At 40.7% G+C, this 15,382-nt stretch overlaps 1 protein-coding gene across 1 annotated transcript in view; it reads right to left on the bottom strand.

Moving 5' to 3' along the window:
- itpr2 (inositol 1,4,5-trisphosphate receptor, type 2) overlaps positions 1–15,382 on the bottom strand; it is a 52,157-nt gene that overhangs the window by 8,963 nt on the left and 27,812 nt on the right. The window contains exons 38-52 of the mRNA XM_029523915.1: positions 8,827–8,947; positions 8,374–8,561; positions 8,094–8,274; positions 7,083–7,336; positions 6,790–6,990; positions 6,590–6,700; positions 6,279–6,374; positions 6,054–6,173; positions 4,684–4,818; positions 4,392–4,584; positions 3,989–4,114; positions 2,162–2,337; positions 1,897–2,061; positions 1,595–1,778; positions 587–673 (exon numbers count right to left, since the gene is read on the bottom strand). Coding sequence (XP_029379775.1) covers positions 587–673; positions 1,595–1,778; positions 1,897–2,061; positions 2,162–2,337; positions 3,989–4,114; positions 4,392–4,584; positions 4,684–4,818; positions 6,054–6,173; positions 6,279–6,374; positions 6,590–6,700; positions 6,790–6,990; positions 7,083–7,336; positions 8,094–8,274; positions 8,374–8,561; positions 8,827–8,947 — 2,338 coding nt within the window. The remainder of the gene's footprint in view (positions 1–586; positions 674–1,594; positions 1,779–1,896; positions 2,062–2,161; positions 2,338–3,988; positions 4,115–4,391; positions 4,585–4,683; positions 4,819–6,053; positions 6,174–6,278; positions 6,375–6,589; positions 6,701–6,789; positions 6,991–7,082; positions 7,337–8,093; positions 8,275–8,373; positions 8,562–8,826; positions 8,948–15,382) is intronic.

The raw sequence follows: 15,382 nt of genomic DNA on the forward strand, positions 1-15,382 counted from the left end.
TCATGGGAACAGCTGATAATGGCATGACTAAGAGATCAAATGGATCTTTGCCTCCTTTGGCTCCATAAACGTGAAGGCAAAAAAGGAAAAGAATTGAAAGATTAAGGTGCTATAATCTATGAAAAAAATCTAATACATTATTCATGTATCACATATAAAATGATCATGTACGGTGCAGTATAAAGTAAATGGCATACACAGCATGAGCGGCTGAATGTGGACACGATCATGTGTCTGTCCCTACAGTGCAGGTGAACCATGGAAACGCCAGAGAACAAACAAGAGTGTGAGTCACCCATTATGCCTCATCAAGTTTTTTTTTTTTTGTGTGCATTCACAACACGGCTGTGTGAAACACTGCATGGAAGTGTATGTGTTTCCCTGCATGTGTGCGAATAGCGTTTCAGGTACTGACTACTACCAGAAAGGTCACAGTCACACCCACACACAGGAAAATCCTAAAACTTGCACATTCAACTCTAATTTGTTCTAAAGTAAAAAAATCAATTCGAATAAAATTCAGATGCATGACTGCAATAGAAATATTATTTAATTGAATTACATTTTCTTTCAGCATTAAACTTACCGTGAACAGATTTGGCTGTTGGGATAGGACAGCTGTCTTTCATACATGTTTCAGTAACTCCATTGTTACTCAATAAATCCCTTTTTCCTGCAATCAAAATTAAAGAAAAGTCAATGATCATAAAGTGATTAAATTGTGCTGTAGCATTAAAATGGTTTCCTGATCATTCTCAGCAATAAAATCAGATATAGACAGACATTATGTAAACTGAGGCAGCAGCTGCCGGGTGGGTGGTGAAGTGTTGCTGAAAAAAACCTGAACAAATTATTTGCACACCGTAAGCAGCAGAGGAGCTGCGCTAAAGTGTTATCAGCCCAGGCAGACACACAGAAGTAAGACTGTGCAGTGAAGCCATGGGGTCCTCAAAAGGGCCTTTCTCCCTGAGGGGCTTGAGGACAGAGGGCAGGGCAGGAAATCAAGAAACAGAAGAAAAGGAAGGGGAGTTATGGGGAAATGAGGGCTGAGGTAGAGCGCAGGGGTCACAGCGCTGAGGCGAGTGGACTGTGGACAGGGTGCTCCTCAGCTTTGATGGCACTCCATTTGTGTCTCAGCTCACTCCTCGGCTAACAGACAGACAGGCGTGAGCCCAGCTGGTTACATAATCCACTACTGCTCTGCTGTGTCTGCTGTGCTCTGTTTAGCAAAACACAGGATGGCATGGCCACCAGGTTATGCAACAGGTGCACATGTGCTAGCAGGTTGTCTTCCTGACCAGTGAAGCACTGTGCCGGAGCTCATTAGCACACCCACGCTCAACAGTGTTTTCAAAACATGTGCCTGTGTATGTATATATACTATGTACTGTACATAGTCTAGTCTACTATTTTTTTTTTTATTTAGAGTGTATATGTGTGATATTTTTCAGGTTTCATTTTGTTTTTGTTTTAGAAATTTTAATAAAAAAAACAAATTGTGAACTTTAGGTAAGACAGGGTAGAGCTTCAAGCTAAGCTCGAATTCTGTAGCAGCACTTAACTTGCAGCTACTTTGATTACAAAGAGTTCAGACCTGGTGCAGGAAGCCGGTCCACCTCCATACGGAAGTCGTCTTTGAGGAACAGGAAGCCGATGATAGAGAAAAAGTACACAAGGAATATTGCTAGGACAGCCGTCAGAATGATGGAGCGGCCATTCCTCGTGACACTTTTTATCACGTTGAGCAGCGTCTCCTCTCGGATCACCAAGTCAAAAAGCTATAAAAGACACACATCAGTGAGTGATCAGCAATAACTGGTGCAGCTATGCTGAACAGTCAGTGAATGTTACACAATGTTAAACCGAAAGGAAAATATGTAGTATGAAATTTATTACCAAAAAGCTGTAGAAAAACTCGTGCACAAAGAGGCCCAGGACGCAGATGATCGCATAGCCCAAATGGTAGATGAAGAGCATGTCCATCACAACTGCTTTGTAACCTCGAGTGAATGTCCCCTGGTTGCCCACAAAACTGACGAGAAAGACTATCTTGTTGAAGAGCTGAAAAGGAAGATATAAGATTCAGAGTAAAAAAAAAAATATTTATTGTCTTGGATGTATGTCCACCTAAGAACGCAGGTTCACATCTATATTTACTCACATTGACAGTACCCAACAACAACAGAGCCGGACCCAGGCCCATTGTGTAGATGGCACGTAGAATAAGGGAGACCAGGAAGAACAGTATTCCCCATGGCTTGGGTAAGACAGGAAGTAATGTAGTAAACACCCCGAGTGCCACCCACAGTAAGATGTTCCAGAGTGAGGACAAGGTGCCTGGACAGAAGAGTAAAACATAGATCAATGAACACCACAACAGCGCTCTGTACCAATGTGGCATTTCTCAAATTAATTATTCAAACAAGCTAAGAGCTTAACTTCACTGAACAGTCAGAGGCAACACTCTCAAATGTCGGACAGAGATTTTTAGGGGCCATCAACTTCATCGCTCAAAACAGACGTAATTTTGTCAAGTCCCAATGTAGGCCACCAACTGAAGTTCACAATGAAGTGTATTCATGATTTATTGATAAGAAGTAGTGAAATGGTTTTTAGTATCATGATCATTTATTTGTAAGGAAACGTCACACTTACATGCCTCAGAGAAGCTTCGAGTATTTGATGTCAGTAACACACTAACAAAACTCTTTCTGCAATTATCTGTGATAGATCTGAAGATAAGAGATCAGATCTTTAAATGCACTTTGGAAACACTAAAGAGATAGTAAAAGCCATGTGAGAGAGTAAAGATTGTGTGATCTGACTGATTTGTTCACAGGATGGGCGGAGCTATGCAGGCTATTCCCTGAGACCACCGGTCTCAATACACAGTATTTATACTTACCTGGAAAAAACTCAGATGTCAGCACCATAAATAACAGACACGTCTAGATTTTGTAAGCATAAAGATTAAGAGTTATTTCCAGAGACCTGGGCAAGAAAATAATTTCCTTTCTTCTGGATCTACCCTTTAAATCAGATAGGTCCTGTCCCAGCTGTGTCATCAACATATGAACAAAAACAGGGGCGCTATAGGAAACGTTTGTGTCCATTTTCAAGGCCTCAGTCACTTCTATTGTTGCGGATTATCTTTAAGACAGTTTCTTAATCCCTGAAATGTTACTATTACCTATGAAATTTGCACAGCTTTTCATCTTTCTGGTCACTTTTCACAGATGGTGAAGCTAAACAGTATTAGTATTATATTTTTTGATTATTTAATTTTAAGCTGATTATTTTGGCAGTGTCACACTACCTGGGCTGCGGAGAGGCCTGCAGCATGTATCATTCATTCTTTATTTAGTTTGAAATATCTTTTCATACAGAACTGCAGACATTTCAACTCATGATATAACACATATTTCTCTCAAACAGTATAGAATCAAGATGATAATAAAAACTGGGATTTTAAAGAACAGCATTTATCTTACTCCTATTTGCCAGTCCCAGACAATTCTGGCTTTTGTACATGAACTAATCTATCCCTCCATTTGTTTGTAGATCTCAAAAAGCTTTTGGTCAAAATTGCTATTGATTCAACTTAACATGTACATTGTAAGGAATTCAAAACAAATCACCTTTATTTGTGTTTTATATGTGTGTATATATATATATATATATATATATATATTATTAGGTGGTAAATTAATTTTATTTGAAATATACAGGGAAAGTAGTGCGTTTAATTTACAGGCCCATTTATCGATGTGAACAGTTAAAAAACACAGATTTGAGACAGCTAGACTTATTTTGACAGGAAGCTACAGCTCTACAGAGAATGAACATGAAAAATAGCTGGCTAGTCCAAAATGGCTTCAGCCTCACCGCATGACCGGGACATGTTCACATCTGTATATGAATGAGCACCCAATCTCAGTCAAGTCACACAGACCATATGAATTGGCAATCGAAAAAAATCTGTCCTCACCTTCATCCCCATCATCACCAAACGGATAGAATACAGCCACAGCGATGTTAAGCAGACAGGCCAGGTAGAAGGAGATGCTCCCCCAAAGTGAGATGTGGCGTGAGAACCAAAACATAGCCTTATATTCTGCACAAAGATAAGTGTAGGTTTACAGTAGGTACAAGTGCAAAAAATAAATAAATAAATAAAAAACAACAACAAAACAACAACTCTGCGCACACACACACACACACACACACACACGCACACACACAAAACGGCTGCAGGCCTTTCAATTTATTCTGGACATACTGTAACAATAGCTGGACACTGTGGATAGGAATACTGATTGACTATCCAGCAGCTGCTTCTGTTGCCACCATCATTATTTTCCTCGCACTGGATTCAGAAAGTAAAGACTTACTGCGGATCTTCTTCTGCCACCTCATCTCATTGTAGAGGTTGTCAAACTGCTGGAAGAAGTCGTTAACCTTGCTCCCCTGGTCGTCTCTCTCCGTTGTGGTGAACACACGTACCTTGGACTCTGCAGTCAGGTACTCACAGATGTTTGGGACTGGGAACACTATCTGCTCCATGCTGCGGTCATGACGCACAATCTACCAAATCCAAGACATCCGTGTTACAGGTTGTTGTATACTGTATTAAAAGTTTTGGAAACTCAGAGGAAAAATTGATAAAGTGATGACGAGGCGTACCTCTATCTGAGCTGTATGGTTGGCATAGTAATGAAGGGCGTCATCCTTTTCACTGTCAGGGTCCACCCCTGACCCCTGCCCCAACCCTGACCCTGGCCTTAAGCTCTGCTGCAAGATCTTGTTGTGCCGGGCCAGCTAGAATCCCCCCCAAAAAACAAAAATGTATTTACACTATATTGAGACATTTAACAAAGATGTAAGATGAGACTTCAATATGATAATAAGATTGGCCCAGATGAGATTTTGCATCCTACCAATGATTTGTAAGCTTAATCACACCTTGTGCGACACAAGATTGTATATATGCACAACTAAAGACACTTTGACAGTGCAGTTTGTGCAAGACAATAAAAAATGATTCATGATTCCAAAAGACCTGAGCTTCTCTTGATTCATTTATGAGTAGGAGCTTGTTCATGCAGAGTTCACTGTAAATTTGAGTTTAACAAGACTGAATGACTTTATATATATATATATATATATATAGACATGTAGTTCCTCAGGGCAATAATAGATGCTTCTAAAATATGGCCAGGTGCGAAGGACTTTATTTTTGGTTAACTGAATCATTGTCTTTTTCTTTATCTCATTCATCGTCTCCTATTTTATGTATTTGTATTTGATATTTCAGGTGAAGTGAACACCTAGTTAGAACATCTTTTTTCCCCTTTTTATCCTTCCTTGTTCTTTACTAAGCAGGGAATCTCAAAAATTCAGATCTTTTATAATATTCTTCTTCCTATGATCTGCTGTATACCATTTAGTATAGAAGACCACACACCAAGTACAATTAATACATTAATAAGCATACTTGAGAAACTCCTGACTAAGCTTGTGTATTGTGTGTAAGTATCACTGTGTGTTTATTCACACTCTTAGGTCAAAAAGAAGTCAACAGTGAAAAAAATTATTTCCTCATCATGATGAAACTAGTCTGGTTGTTTGGACAAAAATACCCTGTCTGACATTTGGCTGCAAAGAAGCAGAAGTGAAAACCTACTAGACTTGGTCTGCTCTCGCTCTGCTCTGACATAAACTGCAGACAAAGGGAGAAACGCACAAGATGCATAGACATTCCCAAAATCACTACTTTCTAAGTGGCAGAGCACACCCATCTCATTTCTTCACTGCTGTTCTCCTGTTAAAACACTTTTGTTTAGTAGTACAGTGACGAGTATCACATCCTGAAAGCTAATTTAAGAACGATGCTGGATAGGTTCTCATCCTTTAGTCCATACAACTCACTAACAGGGCAGACACACAGCTCATGCAGCTGAAGGCCCTGAGAAGAGCAGAGTCAGATAGAAATACAGCAAATGGAAGGAATGCCTCAGTCAGAGACAAAAACAAGCACAGCCATTTTTCATCACCTGGTGGGCCAGGATGTAAATGTTGTGTCCAACGTCTTTAGGCTTGATCTGGTCTCCAGCACTGTCCTCATCCTCCTCACTCTCGAGACCCTGAGAGTATGCCTCCTTCATCACATCCACCTGAGCACAAAAGTTATTGCTCTTCAGAGGGTAGCCACTTGAAAATAGATTTTACTTGGGACATATGTATCTTGCTATAATTCATACACTCAAACATGCACTTACCAGTTCGGTGGGTCTCATCTTGTAGAGAATCTTTTCTGCGTTTTCACTGTCATGGCGGCTCTCCATGATAGCCAGTAGGAGCTTCGAAGCATTGTTCTAGAAGAAAAGGGCCCATTAATGAGCTAAGACGGCATTGCCACAAAGTTTCTGGCAAAATCATCACCACCTTGATGATGATTAATTTGAAGATTTACAAGATCAAAAACCTCCAGGTGAAGTGTAGATAATCAGCACTATACGACAAATATACTGCTACAGTATAATAATGGCAGTTCTGCCTCTCAGGGCTCTCACAGACACCTGCTGCTTACCTTGAGCTCCAGCACCAGGTCGAGACGATGCTTACCGAGGGGGTTGATCGAGTTTACAATCAGTGCTATAATAATGTCAATCCCATTCGACTCATGCTTGGCTATACATGTCTGGAATATAAAAAGAGATAAAAATCAAAGCACAATGTCAAAAAGAAAAGTGTCTGCTCTTGACAAGTAATCACTAGCCCTCCCTCTACCTGGTTTTCATGGCAGGGTCCCTGGCAGTACTCTGTGATGGTTTCCAGGGTTTGGCGGACAAGGTCCACATTACTCTCATTTATATAAAGGCCCAGCAGTCCAAGGCCTCCAGTGGTGCTTCCACAAATGCAGTCTAAGAACTGAAGAGTCTCACACACCAGATTGTAATTAGTCTTGTTGTTCTGGTTTCGCAGATAATTCTGTGTCCAGATCAGAAAAAATAAATTCATTAGAAATTTACCAGCAGCTGCACACAAAGGTCTTCCTTTCAATCATGAAACAGTGCCAGTACCTGCAGATCTGAGTTGTGGTTCTCACAGAGCAGCTGTAGGTAACGTAGAATGGGTTTCATAATACTGATGGCTGGGCTCATCTGAGTCTCTTCTATCACCTCTTCAGCTCCGACTATCTCATTGTTCTGGCTGAGGCCTTCAAGGTCAGGATCGAGCTCCTTTCTGAAGGCAGAGAAGGCCTTTGAGGTCAGCGAGGAGGCCTCCTTAAGCTGCCCTCTGATGTCCTCCTTCATATGAAGACATGAGTCTTTCCCTTCAGCGCAGCGTGCATGGAGAAATAAAAATGAATATAATGAAAAATTAACAGTACGGTAACTTGCCAGAAGTGGAGTCTCAACAGATGGATTTCAACATGTTTGCTTGAATCACGGAGAACCATTTTGCAAGTTATGTTCAATTTAAGCCCACGCTGACATATTAAAAATTTTAATTTGGAGACCCCCCATCGACCAGAGGTAAAATATTAAGCGTGGTTCTACAGACTTGAAAGCATTCAATCTTGATACAATGGTCTTTTGATAAGCTTGTGATGTGGGCCGTCACATGGCCTCTGACATGTGACTACAGGAGTTGGGAACAACAGTCTGCACAGAGGTCAGCAGAGCAGCAAAAATCATTTTGGATTTATCCACCACTATTGTTTAAAGTCAAGGCCTAGCTGAACTTGAGGACCACACATACAGTGAAGCCATTAAAGTTTTCCCAGTTTATATTTGAGCAGAGTTTGTGGCTTTTCACTCACACCAGCCCTGTTTCTATAAAAATGCTTGGCTGTACTCAGGACACGACCTCTATGACTCAGTGTATTGCTTTTAAATGCTCATCTCTAGGTACCTTTGACATTATTATCCAGTGGGTTCACTTTAGATAAACCTTTCTGACTTACTTTCACCTTCATTTTGACACAGTGGCTTGCAGCATTTTCCTGACACAACTTAAGCCAAGCAGACAGGGTGAATGGGGTATAATTTCAGCACCAAACGTTCAATTGCATCATTAGTAGACTGTACCTTTTCTGAACTTCATTCCACTGACGTCACTGTCATCATCCCTTTTTCTGCAGCTGAGCTCAAACATGTTGACAGACACTGTGGCTCGGATCTCTTGCTGAGCCAAACGCATGCGGTCGTAGAAAACCTTGAAGAACCTCTCAGACTTCTTTTGCTTGTACAATTGTGTGTAGAAAGAGTTCTGGAGTAGGAGATAGAATGAGGATGAGCCTAAATCCCCCGAGTATGGTGCAGTTACTGGTAGAGTTAAGTAAAGTAGTTGGATGTCTGAGTCACCCACCTGTATCTGTGTGTTTCCACCCTGAAGAAGGGCAATGCCCAACAGGATGCTCTCCTCAAACACCCGGTCATTCTTGGTGTTGACAATCAGGTCAATCACCAGCTCTGATGTCCCAACATTGTCTAAGAGACACTGAATCTCCACCATATTGCTGCCTGGCTTGTCAGACTCCAGCATGGGAGAACCACCTGAAAAAATTAAATTATAAAATGTAAAAAATTTAAAGTAATATTTTAAATTGTTATAACAATATTCCAGATCTCTTTGGACAGAAATATTGTATGCATTTATGTGCTGCTTTAAATCTGGCTAAAGCGATTCCTAAAGTTTGCCCGTGATTGTCAAATAGCATTTCTCCTAAGAAGCGGGGTGCTGTCATGTTAGCTACTGTTGCTTCCTCCGCAAAGAGCAGTTATTTCAGCATCTACTGGGTTTATTTGGGGTTTTCTGTACCTCCGGATGACGGCTTGACAAAGCTGCCAGATGAGCTGCTTCCACTCCCAAGCTCTGACTTGGAGAGCAGCTTTTGATTTCCAAAGTAGCGTGTGAGGAGAATCTTTCTTAACTCGTTTCCCTGTGGAGACAGAAATCATAACGTTAAATCCACATCACAGTCTGAGAGAACACTGCCGTCAAACTAGGAGATTCATATTTGAAAAAGCTGAATTTTGTGAGACGTTATCATAAAGGTGACGTTGAAATGAAGGACACTTTAAAACATATTCCATCGAAGAAACTATTTGTGTTGAGGATGAGGTATATTCAATGGCACAAATCCACCAAATCATCGCTTGACAGGCCTGGGCAAATTTTATCTGTCACAATGCCAACCAAAAGGGAATGATCAGTCCTCTGATGATTTTTTTCCTTTCTTGACCAGGGTGATGGAGAATGACAATGGTCTTATCAACAATGAAACTGGAGCCTGAAAGCGCACAAGGAGTAGCACGAAAATGATATTGTTATCTAATGACTGTATACGTTTATATGAGAGACTTTCTGCTGGCAGTCTAGACAGTAAAAGAGCTATTAAGATCATACAAATTGGTTATATTTAGGTTTGGTATAATTAGCACTGGCCCTTCCTGAAATCCATTTTTGGTCTTGGAAATCAGTCCGTAATATGAAAATTTATAAATACTAATTTGGATTTGGTAGATTTATACATACTAGTGTGCTAGTATGTATAAATCTATGGGAATTTGCTGTCAGAAAGAAAAAAGAAGAAATAAACTCTGAAAAAAGGGAATAAATAAAAATATCACAAATCAGCTCTGTAGTGAAAAATGATAAAAGAAAGGTTTTATGTATGATCAGGAAATACTGTATCATCAAACATGTCTATGAAATGGTTGCATTTTCTATCTCATGCGGTTTAGTGAAAATGAGAGGACTAGTGGAGATATTGTCTTTACATTAATTCCTTCATTCATATATCTTCTACCGCTTATCTGTTTCTGGGTCGCGGGGAGTGTTGGAGCCAATCCCAGCTCACAATGGGCGAGGGCGGAACGTCTTTATATTGGTTGTGTAATTGAAGTGTGTGAGTGATTGACAGGAATGTGACTTGCATTGTGGTTGTCAAAGCCAACAGTATTTCTTATTGGACCATGGAAAAGGAGCAATGGACGTCATGGAAAAAATGTTATTTACACACAGGTCAGTATGAGTTTCTATGACAACCTGACACCTCAAGATGGCCTTGTCATTACTGATCAGCACAGTGGCAGTATGGATGAACAGATGTTATAGTCAGACTGGTGAAGGGTGGAGCAAAACGATGAATGAACCGCAGGGATCCACCTGGGGTTTCCATGGAAACGTTAGTTAGTAAGACAGTCAGCCTTTCGATGAGACTGTACAGGTGGTGGACATGATAACAGAAACACGAAAACTCAGAGGAGCTAAATCAACTCATTCCTAGGCTGAAAGTAGCTAGTACAAATAACTGAGCACCAAAAATAAGCTGAATAGATCATTTGTACAAATAATTATTGGGCAAACAAAAACTTTGCCTCAATGTCAGGATTCAGTATTTTTAATGTTTCTATTTTTCAAATTTGGACTTGTGATTGCATAGACTGGAGGTTTTCATGATTAATCAAAAGAACAGATTTTCAAATAATAATAATAATAAAAAAAAAAAATCTAATATAATAACCTAAATATAAAATCTGCTGCTCCCCTCAGAAGGACAGAGGCTAATGCATGTTATCAGCCACCTTATGTAATGTAATAAAAGTTCAAACAACATGGCAGACTCAGAGAGTATACACTAATTGTAACTGTCACACCTCTGTTAAAGCTGATACATAAAGCAGCCTAACATAACCCTTTTAAGTAGGCCTTGATAAGTATTGGCAGTAAATTTATGCTCCATCAAAATATGGTAAAACTCTAAACCAAAGTGGCACGGCAAAAAAGTTTCTGCCAGACACTCGAACTGAATTATCAAAGAAAACATTTTCGACACTACTACAAACTGCACTCTTTGAAAAAAGACCATCAATACTCAAAAAAAAAAAAAAATCAAAAAATCAAACAAATGAGGCTCCTCCATGCCTCACCCTAAAGGAGGCCAAGGCATAGTCCAGCAAAGAAGCCTTTAAAGTAAGTGCGCCAAGGAGCGGTGATGAGGAGGAGCATGTGTAGCTGATGCTCCCCGTGTCAGTAAACACTCCATCTCATCTGCAGTCAGCGGAGACGCTTGTCTGCCTGCACTGTCTGGCTGAGCTGTCTCACAAACACAAACTCCAACACACAAACACACACTCTCACACTTCTTGAACTGAAGGTGAGGATCCATTGAGCCTGCATCTCTGATTTTTCCACAGCAATGCCCAAACACACACTAAGTGCAACTACAAACTCAGCACTGCACTCTATGAGGCTGTGGATCTCAGTGGGTGCACTTTGACTGATTGAAGATTGAATCATGTTTGACTTAACATTTCCCCTTTTCTGACAGAGGACGTGTTGATTTTGCACTGCCCTAAAACACCAATGAATGAAACGTGTTAGTGTGAGGACGATGAAAGGGGGAGAGGGATGAGGTTTTCGCTCTTGTTTGCCTCCTTTCTGGGCAATGCAGTCTGCTGGCAAGGTCTGCAGAGAGAGAGGAGAGGGGAGGCAGGATGGCTGTAGAGGAGACTCAGCCCAGCCTGACTCATCTGCTTGCTGCTGCATTGACAAGAAAAACTCCAGTCAGGTGATGTAAGAGCCACGAGAAAGAGAGATAGAAATAGAGGGAGAAGAACTGACAGAAGTAAGAGGAGGAGGAGGAGGAGGTATGAAGAGGTGGAGGAGGGGGAGGTGGTGAGGGAGAGGAGGAATGGAACAAACAAAACCTAGCAAGGAGAAGCCAGTCGTTGTGTTTTAAAATGTGCACCGGCACGCCACACTGCGGCTCGGGTGTCCAAGCTGGAGATGAGCTGCCGATCCCCACCTCCAGCATCCCCCCACCCCCCGCAGCTCTGCTGTCTGCAGATCTCTCCAGCTCTGGAGAGATGCATGGAGAAAGAGACAAAGAGAAAGACTGCCCTATGCTTCTTTTGTTGATTTGAAAGCTCAGGCAGTGAAGGGCAGCACCAGCTGTGAACCAAGACAGACAGTGCCAGGAAGAGGCGGGTGAGGTTTGAGCCACGCAGGTCAGACAAGGTCGAACAAAGCAGAGACTTGAGCCACAGGGGAGGAGAACGTTACCCAAACAAGGTTCAGATAGGGAGGGGTGGAGGAGATCACAGTTGTCTTTTCTGTGTTCCTTTCTCCCAAAACAGAAACATGAGAGAACTCTAGGTTGGTGTCTTTTGTAAACAGTGTTGAACACCGATCAAGCACAGTGAAACCGTACACGAAGAGTTTTCCTACTGGCCATCTGAGTACTGAGCTACATCTGACAACTTGACCAGGAGAAACGTCAGTCAACACACCTTTTTTGACACAAACCTATTCTTGTTGAAAAGTTTTGTGTTATTTGCCATTGTTAGTCCAATATTTTAAAACTACAATTGCAAAAAGCACATTACATTTATGCACACACACATATATATATATATAGCTGTATATGTGCGTGTATATATGTATGCATATATTTATTTACTTATTTATATACTTTTCAAACCATATCACGCACATTTTTCCCCTGTACAGTTATCCATAATGCATACTGCATACTCTTTGTTTTTCTGTGATATGTATAGTGTTCTTTCTTGGATTTGTAATTATATTTCATTTCTACTCTGTCTGTACAGGGCTGTGGTAACAAGCAAATTTCCCCAAGTGGAATCAAAAAAGCCTCCCTTTTTGTTTTATCATACATATTATCTAATAATTCCCTTTGCTGTAGGGAGTCATTGAACTTGGAACTGGGGTTAAAAAAGTGAGAGTCCTTAATAACAATACATGACAATTTCAATGTTTCTAAGTTTTCCTCAGCAAGAGAGTATTTCTTGTATATATGTTGAGAAAGGGGAGAAAGAAAAAAAAAAAAAAAACTAAAACAAAGAACAAACAGCCACGAAACCAAGACCCACACAGACACATCATCCTGTCTTTTTGTGCACATAAAGTGGGAATATGGAGAAGAGAATGACACCGAGGTCATGTCATTTGCATCATTGAAGCATCTGAGATTCTTCAGGCAAAATAATTACAGCCAGATCTTCTTTCAGATTCAGGGCTAAATTTCTACAATCATTTTACTGCTGACAGCATAAAGAGTGCTTTAAGGCAGCAATCAGGAATTCATACTTAGCAATTAAAACTTTGACTTTATTTATACAAACATATTAATACATAATACACTACCAGTCAAAAGGTTGGACGCACTTTCTCATTCAAATGAATAGGAAAGTGTATCCTTTGAGTGGTAGTGTATGTGTCTGCCATTTAAAAATAATTTACAGTTTCTAACATACATGGAATAATGTCAAGTAGTTAATGTTTGGTTGTCTTGGTCAGTTTTTCCTGTGTTTTCATCTGTCGCTGTCTGTTGGTTTGTTTGAGTATTTGTCAGCAGGAGGGCACAAAAACCACTGAACTTTCTGGGGGAATGAGTACTGGACCATTAGTGAGTGGGCCATTAATACGACTGAATGTTTTTTTCCCTCACAGTTGGTAAATGCTGTTTGATATTGGCCTCTGTGGTCTGCGCTCTCTGAGTGCACTTCAGGTTAAAAATTTAAAGTTTATAAGTCATAAGCAGCTGTAATAAAAAACACAAACAAACAATTAATTGAAATAATGTTTCTATGTGTGTATGGTGCATATATATATATATATATGCACATACACATACACATATATATATATATATACACATACATACACAAAATTGAATGTGTGGTGGTGTATCTGATTCATGACCACAAGACCAATTTTTGGCAACAGTCTTGCAAACAAAGTAAGTAAACAGGAGCTAGAGTTAGCATTAGCATGGCATGCTACTATTGCTAATTAAAGCTAATTAAAGTATTGCCAAGTCATTTTAATGGTGGGCTGCACTCAGCTCTGTTAGGTAATGTTGTTCAGTGAAGTTGGGGCTTGGTGGTGACAGAACTATTTCTGCTCCATCTCTGCTGCAGGATCAGAATTCTGACTCATGGTCTCTATAGACAGCTCTGTACGCAGGACGAAACCTCCATGGTGCAACCTTTAAATGAAACCATGCACATGCACATGCACACAAACAAAAACCCTCACACGTGTGGTCTCGCGTCATGTGTCACTATGTACAATGTTTTCAGGCTGCAATTCCATGGTACATAAAATGTTTTTAGTAAACAGGCAAGAACATCAGCAAAACAAATTAAGTCCACATGTGAGAGCAATTGGTTTGGGGAAAAGTAAGACCAGCGGCATCAACAAGCATTCAGCAAAAGGCCAGCCGTTAGCTGGCAGGTTCAATGTGGAAGACAGCGCAACATTGGTTAAAGGTACACGTCACGTTTGTTTGCAAGTGAGGTGTCTCAAAAAACTTTGAAAGTTTTATCATCAAATACAGTTTAATTGGGGTTTCGTAAAGGGGCTCTTGTTCTCTGAATTAGAAAAGATTAAAAACTAAGGGTAATCAGTACAAACAAGTCACTATTAAGTCATGTCATCCTGTTGCCCATCATGTGCCTCTCTGAGCACAAGTGACTAAACTTGCACGCAGGTAGTACTGTGTCAAAACACAGTTTAGAGGACAACAAATCTCATTCACTGTGGCGTTGTTTTCCCTCCACAGCTTAAAGCTAAAAAAAAAATTTCAGAAGTCACTGTAGCCCTGGTCTGAGGGCATTTCTCCACACGATACACAGACTTCCTACAGCCAGTCAGGACCAGACAGACAAACAACATGTGCGAATCCCTCATTGCTATGGAAACCAAAACATAATACTCGACACCTGACTAATGAATTGAGAGAAGGAAGGGCGAAAGGAAGGAAAGAACATCAGCACAAGTTAAGGTGATAAAGCATAGATAGCTAATAAATTTCAAACTCTAAAAGGACAACTCAAAAGACTGCTCTTTTCTTTTTTTGGCTACTTTATGACTTGAGCCAGTTTGCTGCGTCAGCCTGATTCCAGCCAAAAGTAAAACCATACGAGGTGTCAGTGAGCTCAACCTGCTCTCTGCCTGGCTGACCTGCTCCCAGCAGATGAGTCTGGGCCATGTTTCCCAATACTCAACAGCAGAAAGATAAACAGGGAAAACCCTGCAGGATGAGCTCACACAGGGACAGCCAGCGTGGCACTGCATGCCTGGAAGTGTGTGTGCGTGTGTGCGTGTGTGCCAGAGTGAGGCTTTCCATCTACATGCATGCATGTGATGTGCTTAACATCGAGAGGGTGGTAATCTGTAAATCTGCTTTGCTTTGAGCAGGTGGTGTAAAACTTGACAAGCAAGAAAGGAAGTGAGGGACGGGGAGAGAAAGATGGATGGACAGACAGTGTGTGGATGGCAAAGTTGAGTGTTGAGGAGAACGACAGAAGAGAGTGTCAGCATGATTTATATTATATAACTGGCT

Source organism: Echeneis naucrates, chromosome 16 (assembly GCF_900963305.1).
Source record: "Echeneis naucrates chromosome 16, fEcheNa1.1, whole genome shotgun sequence".
NCBI classification, from domain to species: Eukaryota; Metazoa; Chordata; class Actinopteri; order Carangiformes; family Echeneidae; genus Echeneis; species Echeneis naucrates.